At 35.6% G+C, this 22,879-nt stretch overlaps 2 protein-coding genes across 7 annotated transcripts; both read right to left on the reverse strand.

The window, feature by feature from the left end:
• Nucleotides 1-358: 358 nt before the first annotated feature.
• LOC111789919 (brefeldin A-inhibited guanine nucleotide-exchange protein 5) lies at nt 359-18,339 on the reverse strand. Of its 6 annotated transcripts, none has more exons than XM_023670642.2 (34): nt 18,216-18,339; nt 17,842-18,042; nt 17,420-17,501; nt 16,936-17,158; nt 16,680-16,801; nt 16,536-16,594; nt 14,830-14,887; nt 14,664-14,748; nt 14,349-14,543; nt 14,158-14,216; nt 13,976-14,045; nt 13,825-13,893; nt 13,223-13,345; nt 13,082-13,135; nt 12,887-12,975; nt 12,676-12,772; nt 12,483-12,581; nt 12,183-12,374; nt 11,932-12,042; nt 11,646-11,830; nt 10,266-10,892; nt 9,117-9,534; nt 7,981-8,220; nt 7,741-7,864; nt 7,499-7,647; nt 6,417-6,773; nt 5,424-5,590; nt 4,426-4,682; nt 4,124-4,299; nt 2,898-3,017; nt 2,528-2,664; nt 2,113-2,446; nt 1,856-1,951; nt 359-820 (listed from the first exon to the last, which is right to left on the reverse strand). In XM_023670642.2, exons 2-34 carry the CDS (start codon nt 17,945-17,947, stop codon nt 758-760), a joined length of 5,343 nt encoding a protein of 1,780 aa, XP_023526410.2. In that variant the 5' UTR covers nt 17,948-18,042; nt 18,216-18,339; the 3' UTR covers nt 359-757. The 6 variants fall into 6 exon arrangements, 5 of the variants coding, with proteins under 5 accessions (XP_023526410.2, XP_023526411.2, XP_023526409.2 ...); XM_023670643.2 differs by having other exon boundaries at nt 18,196-18,316; XM_023670641.2 differs by having other exon boundaries at nt 18,127-18,282.
• Nucleotides 18,340-19,786: 1,447 nt separating this feature from the next.
• Nucleotides 19,787-22,879, reverse strand: LOC111791228 (uncharacterized). The gene is made up of 4 exons (XM_023672490.2): nt 22,584-22,879; nt 22,051-22,171; nt 20,949-21,021; nt 19,787-20,166 (listed from the first exon to the last, which is right to left on the reverse strand). Exons 1-4 carry the CDS (start codon nt 22,609-22,611, stop codon nt 19,894-19,896), a joined length of 495 nt encoding a protein of 164 aa, XP_023528258.2. The 5' UTR covers nt 22,612-22,879; the 3' UTR covers nt 19,787-19,893.

Genomic DNA, 22,879 nt, shown 5'->3' on the forward strand with positions numbered 1-22,879 from the left:
ATTAGAATCATAGATAGTTTTGGAAACTTCTCATCAACCACCACCCATAATATTCTCCACAATTAAAGAGGCATTTATATCAACATTATCCAAAAGTTCATAATTTAATGTCTGAATGTGACACTAAATAGACTTCTTCAATTGCTTGAAAAGGGTCAAATATGAAAACCCCCCATTTATAGCCATCAATAAATATTTATCACATCAATTCGAGCATATTTGATCAATTCGAGCATATTTGATCAGAACAGTAATTAATTACCATTTCAAAGGTAGATGGTTTAATCCTCATCCCGAAGTAGCAGCTTAAATTAAGAGGGGGTAATCTCGAGTACCTAACCATATATTGGCATGTAGGTTAAATCCAAATAAAACAAAAAGCATTGATAGCTAATATGCATAATTACAAGTAACTAAAATTAATACTTTAATACTCGAGTAATAAATTCGCACCTCAAAATTGGAGAGTGGGCATAATATTTGAAATTTTTACCTCAGCTACCTTAACCACGCAGTAACACCAAGGAGACATGATGATTTCACTTCATCCGTTATAAAATATGGTGCTGTTTGCCTCCTTTTTTACCGTGGTTAACTTATACTTTTACCTTCTCCTTCCATTTCCTACCAAAAAAATCTAACATTGACGAAATAAATGTCATCCGAAGAGAACTCAATGATGATGAGCTTGATCTTCTTGAGCAACAATGCTTAAAAGCACTCTTTGAGAGATTTGAGAACAAAGAATCAATAGAAACTATGGCAATAGTGCTTTCAGTTGTATCTTGAAGAGATCAGCAAGAGCTCCTCGAACATCAATCTGAACAAACCAAGAAAAAAGTAATCAGAAAGAAATATCCCTAATGAACACAGTGAATCTATCTCGTATATTATGTATTGGATTAAAAAAACACAGTCAATAAATACAGTCCAAAACATTGACTTGGACAAAGTAGCCAATAGAAGATCACCAATCCAGCCATGTCAAATGAATTATAGAACTACTCCACTCCACTGTTAAAGATAATAAAAAGTTGTTTGTAATGAAGTAAATAGACGACCATGAATGACATCTACTTTCAAGTTTTAAAAAGTCTTTTTTTTTTTATAAGCAGGAAGGTGAGATCCCATCTCGATTGGAGAGGAGAACGAAACATTCTTTATAAGGGTGTGGAAATCGTTCCCTAGCCGTTTTGAAAACCTTGAGGGGAAGCACAAAAAGGAAAGTCCAAAGAGGACAATATCTGCTAGTGGTGGGCTTAAGCCGTTGTAAATGATATCACAGCCACACATCGGGCGATGTGCCAGCAAGGAGGCTGAGCCTCGAAGAGGGGTCAACACGAGGCAGTTTGCCAGCAAGGATGCTGAACCCCAAATGGGTGGATTGGAGAGGTCCCACATAGATTGAAGAAGGAAACGAATGCCAGCGAGGACGCTGGACCCCGATTGGGGAGGATAACATAGCATTCTTTATAGGGGTGTGGAAACCTTTCCCTAACAGACATGTTTTAAAAACCTCGAGAGGAAGTTCGAAAGAGGAAGCCTAGAAAAGACAATATCTACTAACGGTGGGCATAGGCTGTTACAAGAAAACTATTAAAAATTATGGCAGCCATAAAAATGTTCTCAAGAGGCAGTAAAAGTTACAGGGGCCACAACAAAACCTTAGATAGGTACCAAAAAGAAACATCATTATCTGGTAAAAGTAGCAACAGTGAAGAGCTCTCACCCCTATCAGATAGTGTTCAAAGGTCACATAGTTGCATACATAAGCATGTTCACATAGCACAGCCTCGTAATACCCATAAAAGAAAATAATATCACTGAGAATATTAAACATTTTTCAGGAGAATACCTGGTCACAGCATACAAGTTTTGTAAGCAAAGGATAAAATTCTCTCAGGTGTCTTCTGAATATCTGACTGTTCATAAATCCCATGCCTTTGAGCACCTGGATGGAAAAAATTGAAACAATTGTTCTTAAATTATGCATTTCAGCTTGGTAGAAAGAACAACCTATTTCAGTCATAAAAATGAGGGAAAAAAAAATTACAACTCTAGTATCACACTTATGTAGTACATTTAAAAGCTGAATGGCCAACTGATCGATACCTTAATGATCACCGGAGAACGTAACTCCAAAACTCGATGGACATCCATGTGAGTGGCTTCCCCTGCAGAGGATTGCAGATCAGATGCATCCCTAAGAGCTTGTTCACAGAACGATACTAGCCTGCTTTCAGCTATTCCGTCAACATTGTTAACTGCACTAGAATCCTGAGGGGAAGTCAAATCATCTTTGGCTGATGCAGTATCAACTTCCAGATTATCGACAGTTGTTTCTTGTTCTGCTTCAATCCCATTAAATCCCGAAGTTGCTTTAAGTAAGATGTCTAGGTAAATTGAAGTTCCAGCTAACTCCTGGCGAAGAAGATTTAGTGGAGGCCTGTGTAAGGAAGAAATATGATTATCTTTCATTACAAAAATTTAGATACATTTAGGGAAAAGTGCAACTTTCTCTGTCTACCTCTCATCAGGAACGCGATGCATGCGCTGTCTGAGATTATCATATGAGTTATAAGTAGCGGAAAATTCGAGCAAAGATAACAAAATGTCCATTATGGCAATCTTTTGTGGTGCTCCAAGCTTGTCCCAGTATTTCTTCTGCAAGAATCCATCAGGCATTACAATGTGGAAATAAACAATTTACAATACAATTCATAGCAGCTCCCTTTCCCCTTTACACCACTGGTCCCCACCACATTCAGTGTAAACTTCTCATTCATCACTTTACCACCAGCAGGTGTGAAAGGATATATAGGAATGAATGAAAATTATTACAATAATATAAGCAAGTACTCCATTCCCAAAAAAGCATAAAATAATCAGCTTCAAACCTGAATTCCATCAATGACCCCAAGAAGTAAGAGTTGCGTAATGCACTTGCCTCGAACAATCCCCAATAGCAAACTTTCCTCATCATCTTTCACCTCGGGATCCACAGTGTCAGGAGGAAGCTACAATGGTGTTGTGTGAAAATTTAAACAAATGCAAGAACATAAAAGAGATAGGTCTTTAGGTGTCAGTGTTTAGATTCTGCAAAGACTGTCTTAATTTTAAACTAGAAAATAAAGCATAAAGTACATATTGAATAAAATGCTACAGCACATTAACATAGAAGAATAACTACCAGTCCTTGATTGATTAAGCATGAGGCAATAAGTCAACTATTCCAAATGCAAATATTGCAGATGCTCTTTTAGTACTCCACTGATCCCTGGTCTCTCGGTTCTATGGCGAACACTCTTGCATAAGAAAACTCAAGTCTTTGCTTGGATTCTTATAAAATGAATTACACTGGATTCTTATAAAATCCAAGCAAAGACTTGAGTATCTACTAAGTATGAATCAATTGTGAAAAGTCTTTGCTTGGATTCTTATAAAATCAATTGTGAGACTTCTTATAAGAAGTCTTTGCTTGGATTCTTATAAAATCAATTGTGAGACTTCTTATAAGAAGTCTTTGCTTGGATTCTCACAATTGATTTTATAAGAATCCAAGCAAAGACTTTTTATGAATTACACTCTTGCATAAGAAAACTCATTTGTGAGACTTTTTATGAATGTTTTACTAAGTATCATATGATAAATGATCGATTCTTTTTTCTATTAGGGTGGGGAGTTTAACTTAGAATTCTCTTTCTTTATCATCAATTGAATCATTGTTTGAAACCAAGATTCAATCTAATCACCGTTCAAACAATGAGAACCAACTATGTAGTATCTACATCAAGAATTCAAGTATTGTACACATCCTTAGTCTGATCCTTTGTAGGAACTACTAGTAATAACGAACTTGCAAAACAAATTTGTTTATCATAAAGTGATACATAATTCTTGACCATGCTTCACCTTACTTTGTTATTTGAACAAGCAAAAGTTATGTTTAGGTTATGTCAATCATTTTCCTTTTTCTCTCGATAAAAAAAAATTTCATGGGAGAAGAAAAGAAACGTACAAACTCATAGGAAAGTGGACTAGAAGTTCCAAACAAGAAATCCTATCCTACGTACGTGATAAGGTCATAGACAACTTATGGAAATATATTCCACAAGTACAATACCTTTATTGGAGAAGATGGCACAGAGACATCTGATGCACGTCCCTTAGATTTTGAAGTAAGACTTCTAACAAAGATATTATCCATCATATTTCCCATAATTCTTTGGCCTATTGTTTGACTCCGCAGAAGATTTCCAGGTTCTGCAGCTCTTGTTCTTGCTGACGGTGATTGAAGACCTACAATATAAAGAATTTCATTCCTTACTTTCTTTACACACAATTTTAAATGGTCAAACCTACGTTATTTACAAAGGTGACAATGAATCAAAGGAATGTGGCTCGTCAGTTTTCTAAAAGAATAACCTTCAACAGATTCATATGAGGTAACATGTAACCCAGACTCTTCAATGGGATTCCGACTAATGATATCTGCAACCCTTGGTGAGGATGCTGGAGATACCTTTCCATGGTCACCGACATCAAGATGATGGTTCTTTGCTTCTTTCAGGCTAACTGACCTCAAGGAAGTACCACCAACAATATTCACCTCATCATGGCTTGATTTCTCGAAACCCAAAGCATTTAGTAATTCAAGTGGTTGAGTTGTGTACGAAGCATCTCTGAGAAAAGACAGAAACGTAAACAATAATGGACATTTGCAACGATAATAGTAATATCCACCTTTACACATTCAATTTGGGGATGACATATTGCCTTTTATGTAGAGATAAGAGGGAAGTGTTAAAAATATATATATATATTTACAAGGCTCTCAAAATCTTTGAAGTCTGTTTGAAGTCAAGATAGTGGCTGAAAGATTGGGGTGAAAAGCTTGCAATTTCTAGAAGCTTGGGAAGCTGATCAAGGAAAAAGTGTTGTATAAACTAGAATTTCTTTTATTCATCATTGCCAAACTTAAGGGTAACAAAATAGAAAATAAATATAATAAATGAATAAATAACTAGAAATTTTGTTTGTCAAGCGGAAGATTGATTGTTTGTCAAGCGATCATTGGAATTTTTCATAGTTATTTCATGTCAAGCTACCATAAAGGCAAAAGATTTGTAATCAACACAAATTGAATTGGGGTTTTGTTCCTCATTAAAAACATAAGGAATTCGGTCTCTATATTTCTCATCCCCCCTCCCCAAAAAAATAATAATAATAAAAATAAAAATAATGAAATATGGTTCTTGTACAAATTATTTGAGGTTTAGCTTTCTTTTCAGTTTTGTTAACTTTTGTCTCTTCACTAATTTGTAACTGTTGGCTCTTTACTTATTTGTAACTTTTCATATATGAAGTAAGTTTGTTTAATGTTATAAAGAAAAAAAAAAGATTAAAAAGAAAGTAGTATTCACCTTATACTTTTTAACAATGTGTCCCAGTCATCCTCGCTAAATTGGTGTCCGCCAACTTCAGTTAGGTGCACCAGAGCACCCAAAGCCAATGAAACCACTGATTGTTCCGGCTGCTTTGCACAATCTAATAGCAAGGTCAACAGTGGAGGTAGCATAAAGCACACCTCCTAAAGAAGGAAATAATATTTGTCAATACAAAAAGGTTTACAGAAAAACTTAAATACAGTCAATTGAGAAGCATAATTTAGAGATTCAACAAATGATCTGTGAAAAGCATAATTATGATCATATTTACGTTTATCATGAAAAAAAAATATATATTTTTAGAAATATCTACAGACTATGAATCCTGTTTAACAAAGAAATCAAATCTTAAACGCAGCAGCAAGGCATACAATCTTGCAGGATCAAACACAAAAGAACATTTTTCAGTAACTTGGTCAGTATGGAGGCATATTAGACCACACATTAACAGCATCAGCATACTTATGTTGAGCAAATCTTTTCGAAACACTTCGATTAAGACAAAAATATATATATGTATATATTAATCCCTAACTATCGTGGATTTGTTCTCAACAGTTGCGAGAGTAACCCAAGAATTCATTTCTCTAAAGGAAAATGCTATGTGGTTGGACAGTTATCCACCTCCTTGAGAGGCATATAAACTCAATGAAATAAGGTTAAATACCATTTTGATTTACTGTTTTTCTTTTATAGGGAACAGAAAGGATAATTTACCCCACAACAAGGAAGAACAACCTGGGGGCGAGTGGAAGAGGTTCCCCCTCCCTAAGAAAACTTACAAGAAGGCTAAGAAGAACCAAAGAAATGGGGTAATCTCAAAATGAATTGCTATAGCTTTGACACCACCGAGAAGTGTACAACATTGAAAAAAAAAATTGAAAAGGAAGAAATCTTATCTTCAAAAAACCATTTTGGCAGTTAATTTATGGTTAGATTAAAAATAACCAAATTTAAGCCCATTAATACCTTGTAAAATGCATTGAAGAGATTGCAAAGCAACTGAAGCGAGTGAATACTTGTTTCACGGAGCCACTCATCACCACTAGAATTCAAGCTTTCCTTCCCAGCATGTCTCAAGTGATCAAAAATTGGAAACAAGACGCGATGAAAAATGCTCTCCCAAAATGATTTTGAGAACTTGGCACCTCTCTCATTCAGCAAGTCAAACAAAACTTCCAGTGCACAACTCCGGACCTCTGATCTCGTGTCTGATGTCAAATCTGACAACCCAGCAAGCATTGGGAACCAATAGTGCTCAGTCATATCAAATACTGGATCAGCACTATCGTCGGTCGGCCTCAAAGCACCACCAGGTATGAAACCCTATGCATTAGAGAAATTCAATTGAATGGAGGGAATATTGAATTATCCAAACTAAGTATCAACATAGTTATCAAAGGTTCACTACTATCATCATCCCCAAATTTTCTACAAATAAAATAAGATTCATCTGAAACGTGTGCTTCAGTATGGTAACTAATTGAAGCAACTGTAAGAAGTATATTGTGCAGCTATTATACCCACAAAATCCTCAGTAATCAAGCAAATATTATTTCCCAACAGAAGGATTACATCAAGTTGGAATCCAATTGATTTTTTTTTTTTTTTTTTTCTTTTTTTTCACTAGGGAATCCAAATGAAGATGAATGAATAGTTTAACCTTAAAGAGACTACTCTGAGGTCTAAAGTGATTTACAGTACACCTAAGATTTCTTTTTATCACTTCCCTCTAATGGAAACGAATCAAGTCTCCCACATTTTCTTTTGGTCATATTTTCCAAAAGTGTACTCCTGACGAATTATACAAACATTTTGGTGATATGAATAATGAAACTTCGAAATAAAAGCTCAGAGTCTGGTCCTGTTGTGCTAACACCACTACTCAAGGCTGCACATCAAGGTCGCTACTCATAAGAAAACTTAAAAAGAAAGGAAAAAACAAACAAAAAAAGGCACTCTTTCATGGAAATAACAAAGAGCTTTTAAGCAGAACATCTTAGATGCAAGTGATTTGCTAACAACTCAAACTACATGGGAGTACAACAAACCTCTGCCAATCGATCCTCACATATACGTAGGAGTGCAATAGCCTTCAAACTTATACGATGGGAACTTTTGTTATTGGCGAACCTTATAAGACAGTTGACACAGTCCATAAAACATTCCCCAACTACCTGATCAAAGTGCTCCAATATAACTGCAAATCTCTTGCATTAGATATTCAAATTTTGAGGAGTAATATGCCAAAAGATAAGTATCTCTCAACAGGAAACAGAAACAAAATGCTTACCCTGTTCAACATTTTCAAAGGCACTTTCAACAATTGACTCAGATTCATCATCTGCGGAAGCTGTGAAAACCATAAAAACACTTCGCCATCCAGACTTTATGTTACCAACTTTTGATTTTATCATCTGTAATAAAAAATTAAAAAAAAAAATCTAATAAATGTGCCAGAAACCTCCAGTAGAATCAAATATAATGAAGTGATTTGTACAAGTTCGCTATAAAAGTTGATAGTTTGACGTACTTGAACAATACAGTCAACAATAAGGCTCCTTATCGATTCACTTTGACTGTTACGCATGAGAACAACAAATGGCTTAAGAATGTCATTTTGGAATGTGTAGTTGGCAAGTTCAGCTCTCTCCAAGTACTTCATCCCAAGCTGCCTCAGAGAATCTATGGCATATATTACAATCTTCTCGTCATGATGGCTCCCAGCAGAAATAAAGTGATTTGACAGGACAGACCATATCCTAGCCCAAACCTGGAAGATGCACAAGTAAAAATGTCCTCACCAAAAATGAAAACGCAACACATATTGAATAAGTTACAACATGAAATTTAATGTCTCAATGCGCAATCAAATTCTTTAAGTAATATAAAGTTATGCAAAGTATCAAGGAAATTCCAAAAGTCATCCTTGCATCAAGAGGAGATCATTCTTCCACCCACAATCAATATATAAGTATTTTAAAATTGAGGCTTAGCTAACCACAATAAACACAGTGAAAAAAAAAATTGATAATGATATTTGCTTGGCTAAATAACATTTAGCAAAGGAAATTTTTTCATTGCATGATATAAATAGTGCATAGAGTTCCGAGTAGAAGAAAAACTTTATGAATTGCATCACGTGGATAATAAGCACAATATGCTCAGTTAAGCAACATAATGAAAGGAGAAAGTCAACACTTTGCATAATTGGTGCCTCCATACAATTATTTTCTAAAATTCTTCCAGTCCCTATGCATCCAAAGAAAGAATGAGGTGTTGTAAAAAATGAGGACAGACCCTTCGCCTCCAGCATCTTAGTGTTGTGACAGAAGAAAAGCAATCAATATTATAGGCAAAAAATTGGACATGCATAACCATTGAAAGTTATAAGCCCCTGCAACCACCACCCCTATAAATATTTTTTAATCATCACAATGGATTTAAGATCACAAATGACAGTACAGGACATCGTGGAGGCAATCCTATCACTAACATTTGGCCCAGTTACTTAAATCCAGTGAATGGTTCACATCTGGGTCAAAGCATCCTTGTCACAACTAAGAATATCCTCAGTTCATTAGACTAGTATGGCATGACCCCAACACATTTGGAGATAAATATTATTAATGACGTTATCAATAAAAAATTTATCCGAACTCATCATACCATTCGTATACGAGCCATATTATAATAGCTTATCTCAACAAGCTTTTGCAAGCTAAAAACACGTGCAGGAGTTTGTTTCAATTCTTCTGCAGAGACACCGCATAGAGCAGTGAAAAACTCCACAACAGAGTCACTGGGAAGTTTTACACTGTTCACAAATACTTGATCCGCAGGCTTCCCAGCTAACTCTTTTAGGGATTGAACAACAGCATCCCTGGAGATCTGATTTGATCCATGCATGACAGTCGCTGCAATAGAAGGAGTCGATGTGATGAATTCAAGACGAGACACACATTCTAAAACTGCATTCCAAGTGTCTTGAAGGGATTCTGTCTCTAAATCACACACGGCCAATAGCATGCGTAATGCTTCTACATTTTTACTACGCATTTCCTTTGGTGAATGCAAGAAAGTAAACCTAGCAAAAGAATGTAATGACATCAGTTTTCCCAAAATTTAAACAAACTAGTTCCATCAGTCAAAGGCAAACCTTGTTATCACAAGAAAATGAAATTAAAACAAACGACAGCAGTAGCAGATGCAATAAATAAATAGATTAAAACTCAAACATGTGTAAAGTTATATTTAAAATCTTGGGGAAAAGAATCAATTTATATCTTTATATTTTGCAGGTTATTTAAATTAGAACTTTAAACTAATAATTGTATCAGTTTGAACTTTCATAAATAAATCAATTTAGACCAATTGTTAGTGATTCATAACTATTTCACTTGATTCCATTTAAAATCAACTTAAAATTACCTAAATAACATTATTCTTTATTCAAAATCCAAGACAAGTAGCAAAAAAAATTATCGCAAAATTCTTCCTGAATAAGTAAAAAAAAAAAAGAAGAAGAAATAAAAACACTCTATGACAAATGCTTACCCACTTGATTCTAGCATTTCAATTTAATATTGTATTAATTTCTGCATTTAAAGAAGTCTTACATGCATGTGAGAAGTATGAATCAACAATTTTAAAACAAAATCCTAATGAAGGGTCAAAATCGATCCTCTTGAAAAAGTTTAGAATTTAAATTGATATGGGGTTTTAATTGATTCAACCTACAAAGTTTAGGAGTATAGATTGATTTTTTTCCCCTATCTTTTCAAATTAATAAAATAATAATAAAAAACGGTATCGTACCTGATGAGAGATGTTAGGAATGCATAGCGCATGGTATCCATTCCAAGAACATGTGTGATATGTATACCAGCTCTAAACCCCTCCATACAAAGGACAACCCTAGGTTTATTGTCACCTTCCTCCATAGTAACAGAGAAAGTAGCAAGTAAAGGCCATCCTACAGCATCAACCATAGGCCTTACAAGTTCAATTCTCTGTGAGGTACAAAAAACCCCTCTCTTTGCTCCTTGATTTCGGAATATAACTTGTGTTTGCTTAATAATAGCCTCACTCTCAGATTTGGCACCAGCGGAGGACATTTTTCTCGGAAGAGCCAAGTTAAGAATACTCATAAGGCCTCCCCTCTCTTCTCCCTCCAGCCTTTCTCTGCGGCTTTTTGCTTTGTCAGTGCTGTCATCTTTCATTTTGATCTCTTCCTTAACTATAGAGTCATATATATCTTCCAGGAGTTCTGTAGGGGCACAATCTTCTGGATCATTCATGACATTCATACGAGTGAAATCAGGCTTCGACATCTTAGGCCACACCATAGGGTTATGAGCATCAGTGTTCAATATAATCACAGCATAAGCTAGAACATATGCAGTGTCTGCATTCTTGAAAAGGCCAGGGTTGTCTGCACAATATCTGGTATGGATACAACACAAACACATATCACTAGCTGCCATTAGAAAGTGAAAATCATCTCAGCAAAAAGGAAACGAATGAGTGAATCTGAGTTCTGAACTATCTTTTCAATTATCGAGATGGAAAAAAGATAATGATAACATCTTTAACATCTTCCGTAAGGGATTAGAGTCTAATGGACTTATTGAGATATTTTCTCAACACTCTCCTCCCATATGGTTTAAGACTACTTCGAAAAGCAGGGTAAGACAATAAAAATAAATAAATAAATAAATGAAAATGAAGATCTGAATTCAAGATATCTTGCTTCAGTACATGTCAAATTAGGCAAAACCCAATATGTCTGATTGGAACAAATCCTATTAAATATGCAAATTAACCACAAAGTCCAACGTTCTGATTGGAACCAATTCTACGGAGGAATGCAATTGAATGTCCAAGAAAATGAGGGGAGGGACCAACTCTCAAATGCCTGAGAAGTTCTTCAAGAATTATGTTTTAAAAGAAATTGGAGAATTTATCATTATTCTATTAAGGTAACTTTTGAGAGAATGCGAGAGCAATGGCTTCTCTCTGATGTTTGCTATGCAATCCATTTTGTAATCATCTTTTCTCTTATCTGTACCATGTAGGGTGCTTTCAAACACATTGCCCTTTTGAGAGACTTCCTTATCCTCCCCTCTTTACACTCTTTCTTTAGTAACGAAAGAATTTTTCTTCTCTTAAAACCAAGTGCACATGGTGTAAATATACCGTTCTGCAAATTTCTCCATGATGCGATCAATCTTTTGAGCTTCCCCTGGAAGACGAAAACCTTTGAGAAATTCACGCATTGCAGCATCAAACTTCATGCCTGAAAATTTCATGGAATCTACATATGCATGCATGACTGCAACAGGAAACTCTTCATGCTGACCCAGATAATCACCAATCATAGTCTGGAAGTAAAAGGTTGCAACAAGTCTATATTGAGCCAATTCATAGTAGAAGTGTCAATTAAAACATAGCAACCAGCGTTCTTTGAAGAGTGAGATTCTACCTTGTCCAAGCAGGGAGTATTTTGGAGAAACTGAGCAACTGTAGATGGTGTGTTCCCCACCAACTTATTTGAAATCAGATACTCAACACCCTTAACTGGTTTCCTATTGAACTGTGTTTAATAAAAACAAACTAAAAATTAGGGACTAAAATACGTTCATAACAATAAAGGAGATCAGAAAACAGCCGACAGTAGGATTTTAGAAAAATATATCTTCACAACTAGAGAAGTGCAAGTTAAATTTTAATCACCTCAAAGATGGCAGCTTCCACCGTGGACTCGTCATTCTCAAAATTGCCCGTCACATCTTCCCTGCTCTTGTTCTCAAGATTTTCGTTGCCTGAAGACTCTTCTTCTAACGAATGAACACTTAAACTCTGCTTTTCTGAATGGAGACGTGACTTCTCCCAGTCAACTAATGATTTGAGCACATTCACAAGACACTGGAAGGGTCAAGAAAAAAGAAATGGTCATCAAACCAATAAGTAGTCGTGCAAAATCAAGCACGAATTATAGCAAGATTGGAAAATGGGCAATAATATAAGACCCACTTGAAGTGATGATCCTTTAATTGAAGTTGTCTGGGATACAGCTGCCACATTTGGATCTGCATTTAGGGTGCCTTGAGAAATTTTAGATAACGTGGTTACCTACAAAACAGAGTAAAAGAAAGAATAAGCCCAAGCCAACACGTTTTACTCCAAATAAAGTATTTAAAATCAGAATAAATTACACAGACCGTACCATGCGTTCAAACAAATTGGGAGCCTCAAGATCACAATCATAGTTGACAAATATGTCAACAAGAATTTGGGGTTCCCTACATATTTTCTCAAGCATCCTGGAAACAGACAGAGAAGAAATTGTCAAATGAAGTTCCAAAACCAGAACAGCAGAATTAGACTGAACAGTGACATAGCCATGCCATATGTTAACAAGCATTAGAGGGTCATACTTGAGAACACTTATTTTTTGATTAACAGGAAAATCTGTGCCATCCAATGATCTCAGAACTATCAGGGGAAAGAATATGCCAATTTCACCCTGAAAATGAAAAGATCGCGTTTAACTGCCTCTATCTAATTAAAAGAAATTTTTATAAACTGGTTAAATTTTTTTTATTAAGCATCAGGATAAAGAAGATACATACTTTAAGACTTTCCCTAAATCGCAACAAAAGCACAGAGAAAATTCCAGTTGCATACTGTCAGGAGAAAGATATGATCAGAAACAAATATCAGCCTGTTTCACTCACATGAGATAGTAAATATTGATTGTTCAGCGTGCACACCTGAAATATTACTGGAGATTGTGAAACAGAAGCTCGTAATAAAGCATATGAAAGAAATGCTTTCACTGAGTCAATAAAATGGAAGTCTTTTGTAAATGCTTGGCTCACCCCTTCTAATAAACCCTGCAAGATTGTATCATATAAAGTATAAGAGGGGTGGAAAAGGACATTCAGCATTCAAAGCATGTAAAATAAATTCTTGTAACTCAAGTGCAGCAAAGCTTTGACATACACCAAACGTTCTTTACTATGATTTTTCATTGAGTTGTGTACGTGATTGAAAGAGAATAAAACTTCGCAGATATTTGTACGTTCTTAAAATCATATTAGTTCTTTCATTCATAGAACCAAAAACGTCTCATTCATAAAACTAAATCAGGACAATCAACTGAACTCCGTTCTCAAAATCATAATAGATTCAGCCATGGGCAAGCTGATATTAAACTGCATACTGATCCATCAACAAATAGCAGTAAATCTGAAGGACTCAGATTAATTTTCTGGACTGAAACAAAGTATTAGAAGATATCAGTGCTCTACTGTGTCATACACCGAACATATAATTAATTATGCCGAACCATTAACCAAGTTACGCAATTAACCTGCAGAAGCTCAAGAGATAAAATGCGAGTCTTGGTTGTGACTTCATCAGTTTCCTCCTTCATTCCCATCTGAAACATAGCACTGCAGAATCAAATGAGAAGCTTAAAATGATAAACACAGCAATGCAGAGAGAATTCTGAGACAACCAACCTTGCAAAGTGTGCGAAATACCAGTAGCCCATCACGTTGAACAATGTTCACGCTCTCCAAATCAATCCCTCTTGAAGAATGTGAATAACAAGAGTTTTAATAATCCAAGAAAATCATAAGTATCCTTCCACAATAATTACGTTAGAATGACAATCAGTCTTAAAGCACATTATAATATATACCGTGACATCGTTTTACCATCTTCAATATGAACAGCTTTGTCAAGAATGGCTTCTAAACCCTGTGCAACACGAGATCTTTCGTAACTCATAACCATGCAAATTTCCTGGAACAAAATGCTGGAAAACAAAGGCAACAGGATACTAACTGCTCATAGGATTCCAAACAAAACCTATATAAAAAGAATATGTACCTTGATATCAGCACCACCTGCAAGGTTCTGAAGTTCCTCTACTGATGCAATGGATGTGTCTTTAACTGAATCAAGTACATCTCCTAGAGTAGTCTCTTTGTCATTTTCTTCATTCACAGTAGTTTTTTCATCTACCGTACTGGAAATTTCTGCAGAGATGGATTCATTTGTCCCAGAGGAAGTAGATAAACTATCCTGAATGTTCATCAAGTTCTCTGTCACTCACTTTCCAACAGAGGTAGAAGCAATTTGTTCTATCTCTCTCCTTGTCGATTAATAGAAAAAAGTATTTGCACCAAGGTTTAAATTACATACCTGGTCGGTTTCCATTCTCCTAAATACAATGCTGATCATCTGTGTCAACATTGCCTTTGAAGTAGCTTGATTTATGGGACTTTTGCTATGGATTTAAGGAAATAGTTCAATTTATACTATTTTAAGTTGACAAGAAGAGATCAAACAATGGCAACATGCAAACTACCTATTGAGAGCAATGTTGCAGCAAACCCTAATGACTCCTAACAAAGGCTCCCCGTGTACTGCATTTCAAGAAGAGAAGAAGTTGAAATTAGAAAACTGAAGACTTCGTAGCAAAAGAATTGACAGATAAAGAAGAAAAGCTCACAATAAACAAATATGGAGAACTACTCAAGAAAGCCTACGATAAGCTCATTAAGTATTTGAAGACTGGTCTACCCTTCCAATCCATCACTCCAGAAGGATGATGGAACAAACAATAACAAATAAAATCATGGCCTTGTCTTTGAAGAAATTATTGATGAATCCACTACACCTAGAACCATTATTAAAGCAAACGCCCTTCTTTGGGTAATAAGACTTCTGCAAACCCTACAAATCATCAACGGCCTCGTGCAATGGTCAAATTATAAGAAAGTCCCTGATGAAGCACCCCCCCACCTAGCATCTCTTGAATAATCCATCCTAGCACTTGCCACTTCAAAAAACAAGGTTGCTCAATATTCCATTTCCCTCCTTCTGAGATATTTCTTGAAGTGAGTGCATCAGCCAATTTTCTCTTATTCCAATATTCTAGATTGCTAGATTGCTTCAGAGATGCCTTGTCCAGAGAGTACAGAAATGAAGATAAGAGAGGCTCCATTTCCCACTCACTCGTTCTCCCAATACCTCATCTCATCATTACCCGACATGAATCTAGATCAAGTCTCAATAAAGGCATTGCATTTAGCTATGGCCATCCAGAGGCTCTCTAGACTACAGTAATAGACCTATAGCAAACCAGCTAAGGGAATGTTTTCTTGCACTTGCTTGCAGAGGCAATAAAAAACTCAGTGACGAGCTACCGTGTGGATGTCTCTTTAGAGTCAAAAAGTTTAGATCACCCTTCATCATGTTCCAAAACAAATATTACCAATTGGCTACCTGAAAGGACTTTCGACAAGAATACAATACATATGCTCAACTCTAGTTAGTTAAACAGTTCAATAAGAAATTGCCTAGAACATCTGACTTTCCTACCCACAGGTCAATACCTAAGTCCAAGGACATAAACCGTGATCTCCTAGCTTTAGAAAAAATTCCAAAATCATAATGATTCTTGTTGTTGCTACCATGGAAAATGGTGTTATATAACATATCAGACACTACCCTTAAATAATGAAAGAACAGAACCTAAGGAGCGGGCGGAGGAAACTCCAATTGAAGAACTATAGAGGAAGAGTCTTTCCATCCAAATAATCTAACAGTTGTTATTACGAAAGAATTTCCTGTAGTTAAAAGATCACCAAGAGAGGTATATTGCACACCATTACAAAGTAATAAAAAAATAAGACAACTTATCTTCAAAATCCTATAATCGTTAAAAATATTACATTAATGTGTTCTGCTGATTTTCTAGGAATGATGCTATAGTGCATTTACAAGAGTCCAAACAGCCAACTTTATAATAACTTAAATGCACCCCCAGCTTTTGAGCATTATCTCTATTCATCTGAGCATTAATCAAGGAGTCTTCTGAAATAAAATTCACGATTCTATGGACGCTTTTAAATTGGAAGAGAACCTCATAATTAAAACATTACTTAAACTCAAGATAGTACAAAAGAATCCAGATCAAAATGCACAAAATCCCATTCATCCACGATCCACTTTTCAAAAGTCAAGACTTGATTAAGCAACAATCATAACCACCTATCTACAACCACGTACCTCTGAACCTTGTAGATGCAACCGTTGTAAGAAGAACCTTCAACACTTGCAAAATGGTACTGCATACCATCCCATGCAAATACTTGGCCATAAATTAGCAGAACAAAAATGTGAAAAATGTTCATAATATGCAATGGGACATACCTATCAGGTGATGAGTTGTCAATACAACCGCAAATCATGTTCAGAATGTCAGTGAAAAGAGGGGCATTTTTACCATCTTCTAAACCAGGATCACCTTCTAAGTGATCGTAAGCAATGAGTTTCTGTCAATTATACAATGAGAGATCTTAAGATAACATAAACAAAATCTCATAAAAGATCGTTAGAAAATGTTGCTGTTTAAAAAGGCAATCATCAATCGAAGGGTAAGGTTTCATAGACAAATAAAAACACGTACATGGAGACAATCCAAAGCGAGTTCCAGGACTTTTAAATTCTTTGTGTCAAATGCGAGGCGAAGTGGACTCAAAACAAGCTCTGCATCATCTCCATGCAAGACATTGCCAGCATTTCCTAACACAATTAATACATGGTCACGTGGAGCAACTTTCCCGCCATCATTCTCAACCTCCTGTGCAGTTTGTGCTGTCTGAGACTCGTCTGCTTGCCCTCCAGTTTCACTGTAACCAACAGTGAATGAAAATTTACCTGTCTGTCAAAGACTTTTTTCTTCTTTTTTTTTTTCTTCTTCTTTTCACAAATGAACGACTAGACTTTAAACTCTCATGCAAGCCAATTAATATACAATGAAACAATTGAAAAGATTAAGGACCTAATATCCACTTTTTCCGATCATTTTTGTGATGTAAAAACACAAGGAATGTTGAAATAAAATATACTAGCTACATTATGAAGAACAAAGGAGATTCACGGAGTAAAACCTGGAATCTCCAGCTGAAGGAGCCGGTTGCTTTGTCTCGACTGGTGTAGCATGTTGACTCTGATTGATCTCTTTCGTGCTATCTGAAAAGCGGTCGCCGGAATCATCAGCAAGACAATTATGCAACACGGCACGGAGAATTTTCATGCAAATCACACGCATGCACGTAACACCGAATAAAATTCTTAAACTCGCCTAATTCCGAATGCGAGAAAATATGCCAAACTTCTGTTAAATAACTAATCAATGCATTTGACCAATGCAAGAGTAAAACCAGTGGAAACAGTACGAACAACAGTCCCAAACAAATTTCCGGGCAGAAGAGAAAACAGTTATTCAGAAGATTTCCAAAGATTCAGAGGAAGAAACAGATAGATCAATAATGCAACCTCGCAGAATTCAAGAAACGAATGAGAACGAGACCTATAAATGCCTGAATAGCTTTCTGAAGGGCTGGGTACTTCTTGCCGCCAGAACATTCTTTAAGCATGGACTCGAAAGCCCGCGTGACAAAACCACCAGCAGCCATATCTATCACCAATTGCTTTCTCTTCCAACGGCAATGATCTCATTCAGGTCCGATTCAGACCGCGCCAATAAAATCCATCAGGTCGATTCCCACTTCTGCAAGTTCAAACAGATCCAATACATTATAATTTCCTCGAACGAATGAAATAAAATTGACAATTAGAACATCGTCGAGCTAACAAATGCAAGCAAATCATTGAAGAAATAGAACGAGGCAAGTGAAGGAGAGGCGTTGATAGATCTATCCACCAAGTTTCAGGATCTCGGACCTGACTCCTGCAAACGAGCAAACAGAGCTTTTGCTTCAGCGCCAATTTCTTCTTTGTTTTTTCTTTTTTCTTTTTTCCTTGTTTTTCTCCCCCGCAGTTGACGAGTCAGCGGAACCGACCCACCTTACAGATTTACGTTTTTTTTTTTCCTTTTACTTTTATTATAAATCGGTTAAAGATTTTAATTTTCATTTAAAATTCTAAATAATTTATACTCAATTATAATTTTGAGAAAATAATATCTTAAAAGTACTTTTAATAGCATTAATATTTTTTAAATAAATTGGAATGTTTATATATATTTTTTATAGTTTTGTTTTAATTTTTCCTATATTTACCTTAATATCTTAAATCTAATTAAAATTTGCTTTATGGTTTTTTTTTATTAGAGACGATTATAACTTTTATTATTACAATAATTTAAAGGTCAATTTTCATTTTTGACTTTCAATTAAGTGTATTTATATAATTAAGCTATAAAATTAGCTAAAAAGCATGCCTAAAAAACACACTCTAAGTCATATTTCGTAATTATTTTCTATTTTTAAAAAATTATATCTATATTTTATTATTTCCTATTGTTTTTTATTGTTTTTTGTGCTGTTAATTGTTTGAAAGTACGACTCTCCATTATGATATTGTTCCCTTCATGCATAAGCTCTCATCATTTTGCTTTGGAGTTTCCAAAATGCCTCGTAACACTGAGATAATATTTCTCGCTTATAAATTTATAAATTTTCACTAAGTTAACCCGACTCACCCCCAATAATCCTCAAACTTAATTACTTTTTAGTTAAATTTTGAAAACATCACATAAGATAATTTTGACTTTTGATTTAATTTAGCTTTAATTACTTTATTATGGGGTCGTTATATACGAGAACAAATGTTTAGCCATCGACCGCCATTCGCAGACAACGGTTGGATTTTACGCAATTAGGGAAACCCGCCAAAATAAGAACCGTGGGGTCCACACCCTCGTTATATTTTATATCAATTGCGCACAAATTATTATTGTTTCCAATAAACGGTTTAAAAAAATAAAATAAAATAAAAAATAAGAATTTTAATTTCAAGTTAAATTTTAGGGCAAAAATATCATTTCAGTATATACTTTTTTTCAGCCATTCAACTTTTAATAAGTTTTAGAAACAGTTGCTAATTTTTTAGATTGCAATAAAATAAACATAAAAAAATGTATAAACATTCATAAATAAGAAATTAAAAAAAAGATATTAAATTTTTAAACTTGCAATTTTAAATTTAAATTCATGCTAAAAGTATAATATCTTATTTGCTACAAAATTTAACTTTCTGGTCGATTAATTTTTTTTTTTTAATACTAAATCATTAGACTTATTTAGCATTTTAAATTATATACTTTAATATTAAATTATTAGACACAAAATATTAAAATTATTATACTTTAATATTAAATCTATTAGATCCAAAATGAAAAAGTTTAGAAACCTAATGAATACTCGATACAGTTAAAAACCTATTAGACACAAATTTAAGCATCGCGGGATCTCCATGAACGGAACAAAAAGGGTGAAGAGCCAAGAAACAAATTACAAACAAGGCTTGAAATAGTGAATTCAGTGTAAAAGTGTTGTACGTAAACAAGAAAGGAATATACAACAAATGGAATGAATGAAAGAGAGTGAGTATGAACTTATCATTTAAGCATCGGCTTCTGAGAGTTTTGAAACACGAAAGCAGCAAGGGTGACAAGGAAAGCATAAGCTGAAGAGGGCAGTTTTTGGACCAGGCTTCCAACGACTGGGATGCCTTCAGTACTTCTCTTTGTGACCACTGCGACTGTTGGTGCTATCACCAAAGTGAGGATCAATCTGTGGCTCAGTGATATGAACGCGTCAGATGTCAAGCTCAGTATAAAACCCAAGAATTCGTCACGCCCAATTTTTTTATCCTGGTTCCAATCGTTCTCCTGATAGTACAACGAGAACCATAAACATGCAAAGCCCAGAGTATGGCAACAGGAAGAACAGGCCGCTACGGTTCAATAAAGCCACAAGAATAAACACTATTTTAAATCTAATCTATATCTTTGAACCTTATTGGATAGCTAAGAAGGTGATTACTTTAACACAATCAAATAAATCAAATGGCAACCGAGAAGCACTTTTGTAACCGTCAAAGTCCACCTTTAGTAGATATTGTCCTCTTTGAGTTTTTCCTTTCGGTCTGCTAGGGAGAGGTTTTCATACCCTTATAAAGAATGTTTCGTTCTCCTAATAATACAACGAGAACCATAAACATGCAAAGCCCCGAGTATGGCAACAGGAACAACAGGCCGCTACAGTTCAATAAAGCCACAAGAATAAACACTATTTTAAATCTAATCTATATCTTTGAACCTTATTGGATAGCTAAGAAGGTGATTACTTTAACACAATCAAATAAATCAAATGGCAACCGAGAAGCACTTTTGTAACCGTCCAAGTCCACCTTTAGTAGATATTGTCCTCTTTGGGTTTTCCCTTTCAAGCTTTCCCTCAAAGTTTTTAAAACACGTATGCTAGGGAGAGGTTTTCATACCCTTATAAAGAATGTTTCGTTCTCCTCTCCAACTGATGTAGGATCTCACAATCCACCCCTTTTGGGGTCCAGCGTCCTCGCAGACACTCATTCTTCTCTCCAATCGACGTGGGATCTCACATCTTTCTTACATTGTTAAACCTGTGTAATACTATTGTGTCAACAAAGTACCTTTATGAGCTCTCTGAAACGTTCCTCTGTGGGCGGATCAAGATGAGAGATAGGCAACCGCTTGTTAATATCACTGCATCACAAGTAATTGTTAAGTATTAAACCAAGCCCACAGATGCCTTGTCGCCAAGAGCTTGAGACGCTAAACAGATATCTCCAAGGATCAAAGTTGAAGCCCAGATTGAAAATTTACGAGTATTTTTCTGAAACGTTAATGTTTCTCATTTCTTGTTTTCTATTTCCAGTTTTTGGAACGTTTGGTAACTGTTACTAAATCTCATTTCTAATTTCTTTTGAATTGAGTTTTTTTTTTCAAGGCATAAATAAGAAAATTATTTGAACATTTTTACTCAAAATATTAAACATGTAACGTGTCAACACCACCACTAACGAATATTGTCCACTTGGACCCATTATATATCGCCGTAAGTCTCATGGTTTTAACATGTGTCTACTAGGGAAAGGTTTGTACACCCTTATAAAGAATGGTTCGTTCCACTCTTCAACCAATGTGGGATCTCACAATCCACCCCCCCTTGGGAGCCAGCGTCTTCGCTGGCACACCGCTCGGTGTCTGGCACACAGCCCAAGCCCATCGTTAATAGATATTATCCACTTTGGCCCATTACGTATCGCCGTCAGCCTCACAGTTTTAAAACGTGTCTACTAGGAAGAGGTTTCCACACTCTTATAAGAAATTTCGTTCCCCTCTTCAACCAACGTGGGATCTCACAAAACAACATGAATATGTTTTAGGTAATAACTTTATTTTTCAAATTTTAAAATCTGGGAGAAGAAGAAACAAGAAATGGGTACCAACTAGCACATGCCTATTTCATTTTTAAAGAACAACAAATAAGAAACCAACAGCGCTTCTAATTTTTAGTTAAAAAATAGTGAATTGACAAACAAGAAATGGAAAAGTTTCAACTCTAATCGTCTCCTGAGTTAGCCATTGGTTTGCAAAAACTCTCACAAAACCCACGAATCAGTGGGTAGCCATGAGCATAATGTAAATAATGATGTCCCACCAGGTTATCTTATAAATGAATGAATGAACGAGCAACAAAAAGTGAAGCAAGAAAAAATAAGAGCTTCTTACTTGTATACAAGTAACGTAGCAATGTACAGATCTTCAAACGACAGCTTATCCTTCTTATCTCCAATCATATCAAATATTCTATCTGATATGTTCCTCAATTGCTCGTCCCTCCATTCTTTGCCTGAAATTGCAAGCATAATAAGATTAAAAATGTCTCAATTGCTTCTCCCCCAATTTCCAATAAGATCTTTTGCTCTTATTAAACATCCTTTATGTCTCCCTCAATAGCAACCAGACATGGTACCAAGTCCACAGAAACAGCACGCATCAGCTAATTTAACACACGAAGAACAAGAACCAAAACCGAAAAATTCATCTTATAAATTAGTCCGTGACAATATCAGGTTATGAAGGAAATTGTAAGGTAACCAAATTTCACCAATAAGATCAATATTCTTTCAAAGAGAAATCTCTATGACTACGAACTCTCCATTTCGCTTGATCTGTTAATCGATTTATCGACGGATCCAAAAAGAAAACTGAAAACGAATTCAAATCGATGTTTACGAAAAAATAAAGTTAGGTTAATTTACCTCCAAGTCTCCCCAAGGCCTTTCTCATTCTAGACGGCGCCGACGGCGATTGAAGATCCCAGACCTCGCAAAGCAGCCCCCGACTGTAATTGAAATCGGCGCTCCAGGCAAAGGAAGATGAAGATCTCCGCCGTAGCAGCAACGATATCGAAATTTATCATTTCCAGAGGATTGTATTAGACAATGATCAAATTCAGAAACTGTTCCGATTCTGCCAAACGTTTCCTTCCTCTATTCGCACGGAAACTTGGAACAAAGCGACCTTCGCTTCCCTCGGCTGCAAGTTATCATTTGAA

Source organism: Cucurbita pepo, chromosome 3 (genome assembly GCF_057944985.1).
Source record: "Cucurbita pepo subsp. pepo isolate OVF chromosome 3, ASM5794498v1, whole genome shotgun sequence".
Lineage (NCBI taxonomy): Eukaryota > Viridiplantae > Streptophyta > Magnoliopsida > Cucurbitales > Cucurbitaceae > Cucurbita > Cucurbita pepo.

What these genes read in the sequence shown, in the direction of transcription:
- LOC111791228 (XM_023672490.2), bottom strand. Translation starts at nt 22,611, where the DNA reads ATGAGAAAGGCCTTGGGGAGACTTGGAG. An exon ending in GGCCTTGGGGAGACTTGGAG is followed by an intron (nt 22,172 to 22,583) that starts GTAAATTAACCT and finishes TTGCAATTTCAG; the next exon opens with GCAAAGAATGGAGGGACGAG. An exon ending in GCTACGTTACTTGTATACAA is followed by an intron (nt 21,022 to 22,050) that starts GTAAGAAGCTCT and finishes CTTGTGATGCAG; the next exon opens with TGATATTAACAAGCGGTTGC.
- LOC111789919 (XM_023670642.2), bottom strand. Translation starts at nt 17,947, where the DNA reads ATGGCTGCTGGTGGTTTTGTCACGCGGGCTTTCGAGTCCATGCTTAAA. An exon ending in TGCAACATTGCTCTCAATAG is followed by an intron (nt 14,749 to 14,829) that starts GTAGTTTGCATG and finishes TTAAATCCATAG; the next exon opens with CAAAAGTCCCATAAATCAAG. An exon ending in ATATGGCTCGTATACGAATG is followed by an intron (nt 8,221 to 9,116) that starts GTATGATGAGTT and finishes TGCATCTTCCAG; the next exon opens with GTTTGGGCTAGGATATGGTC.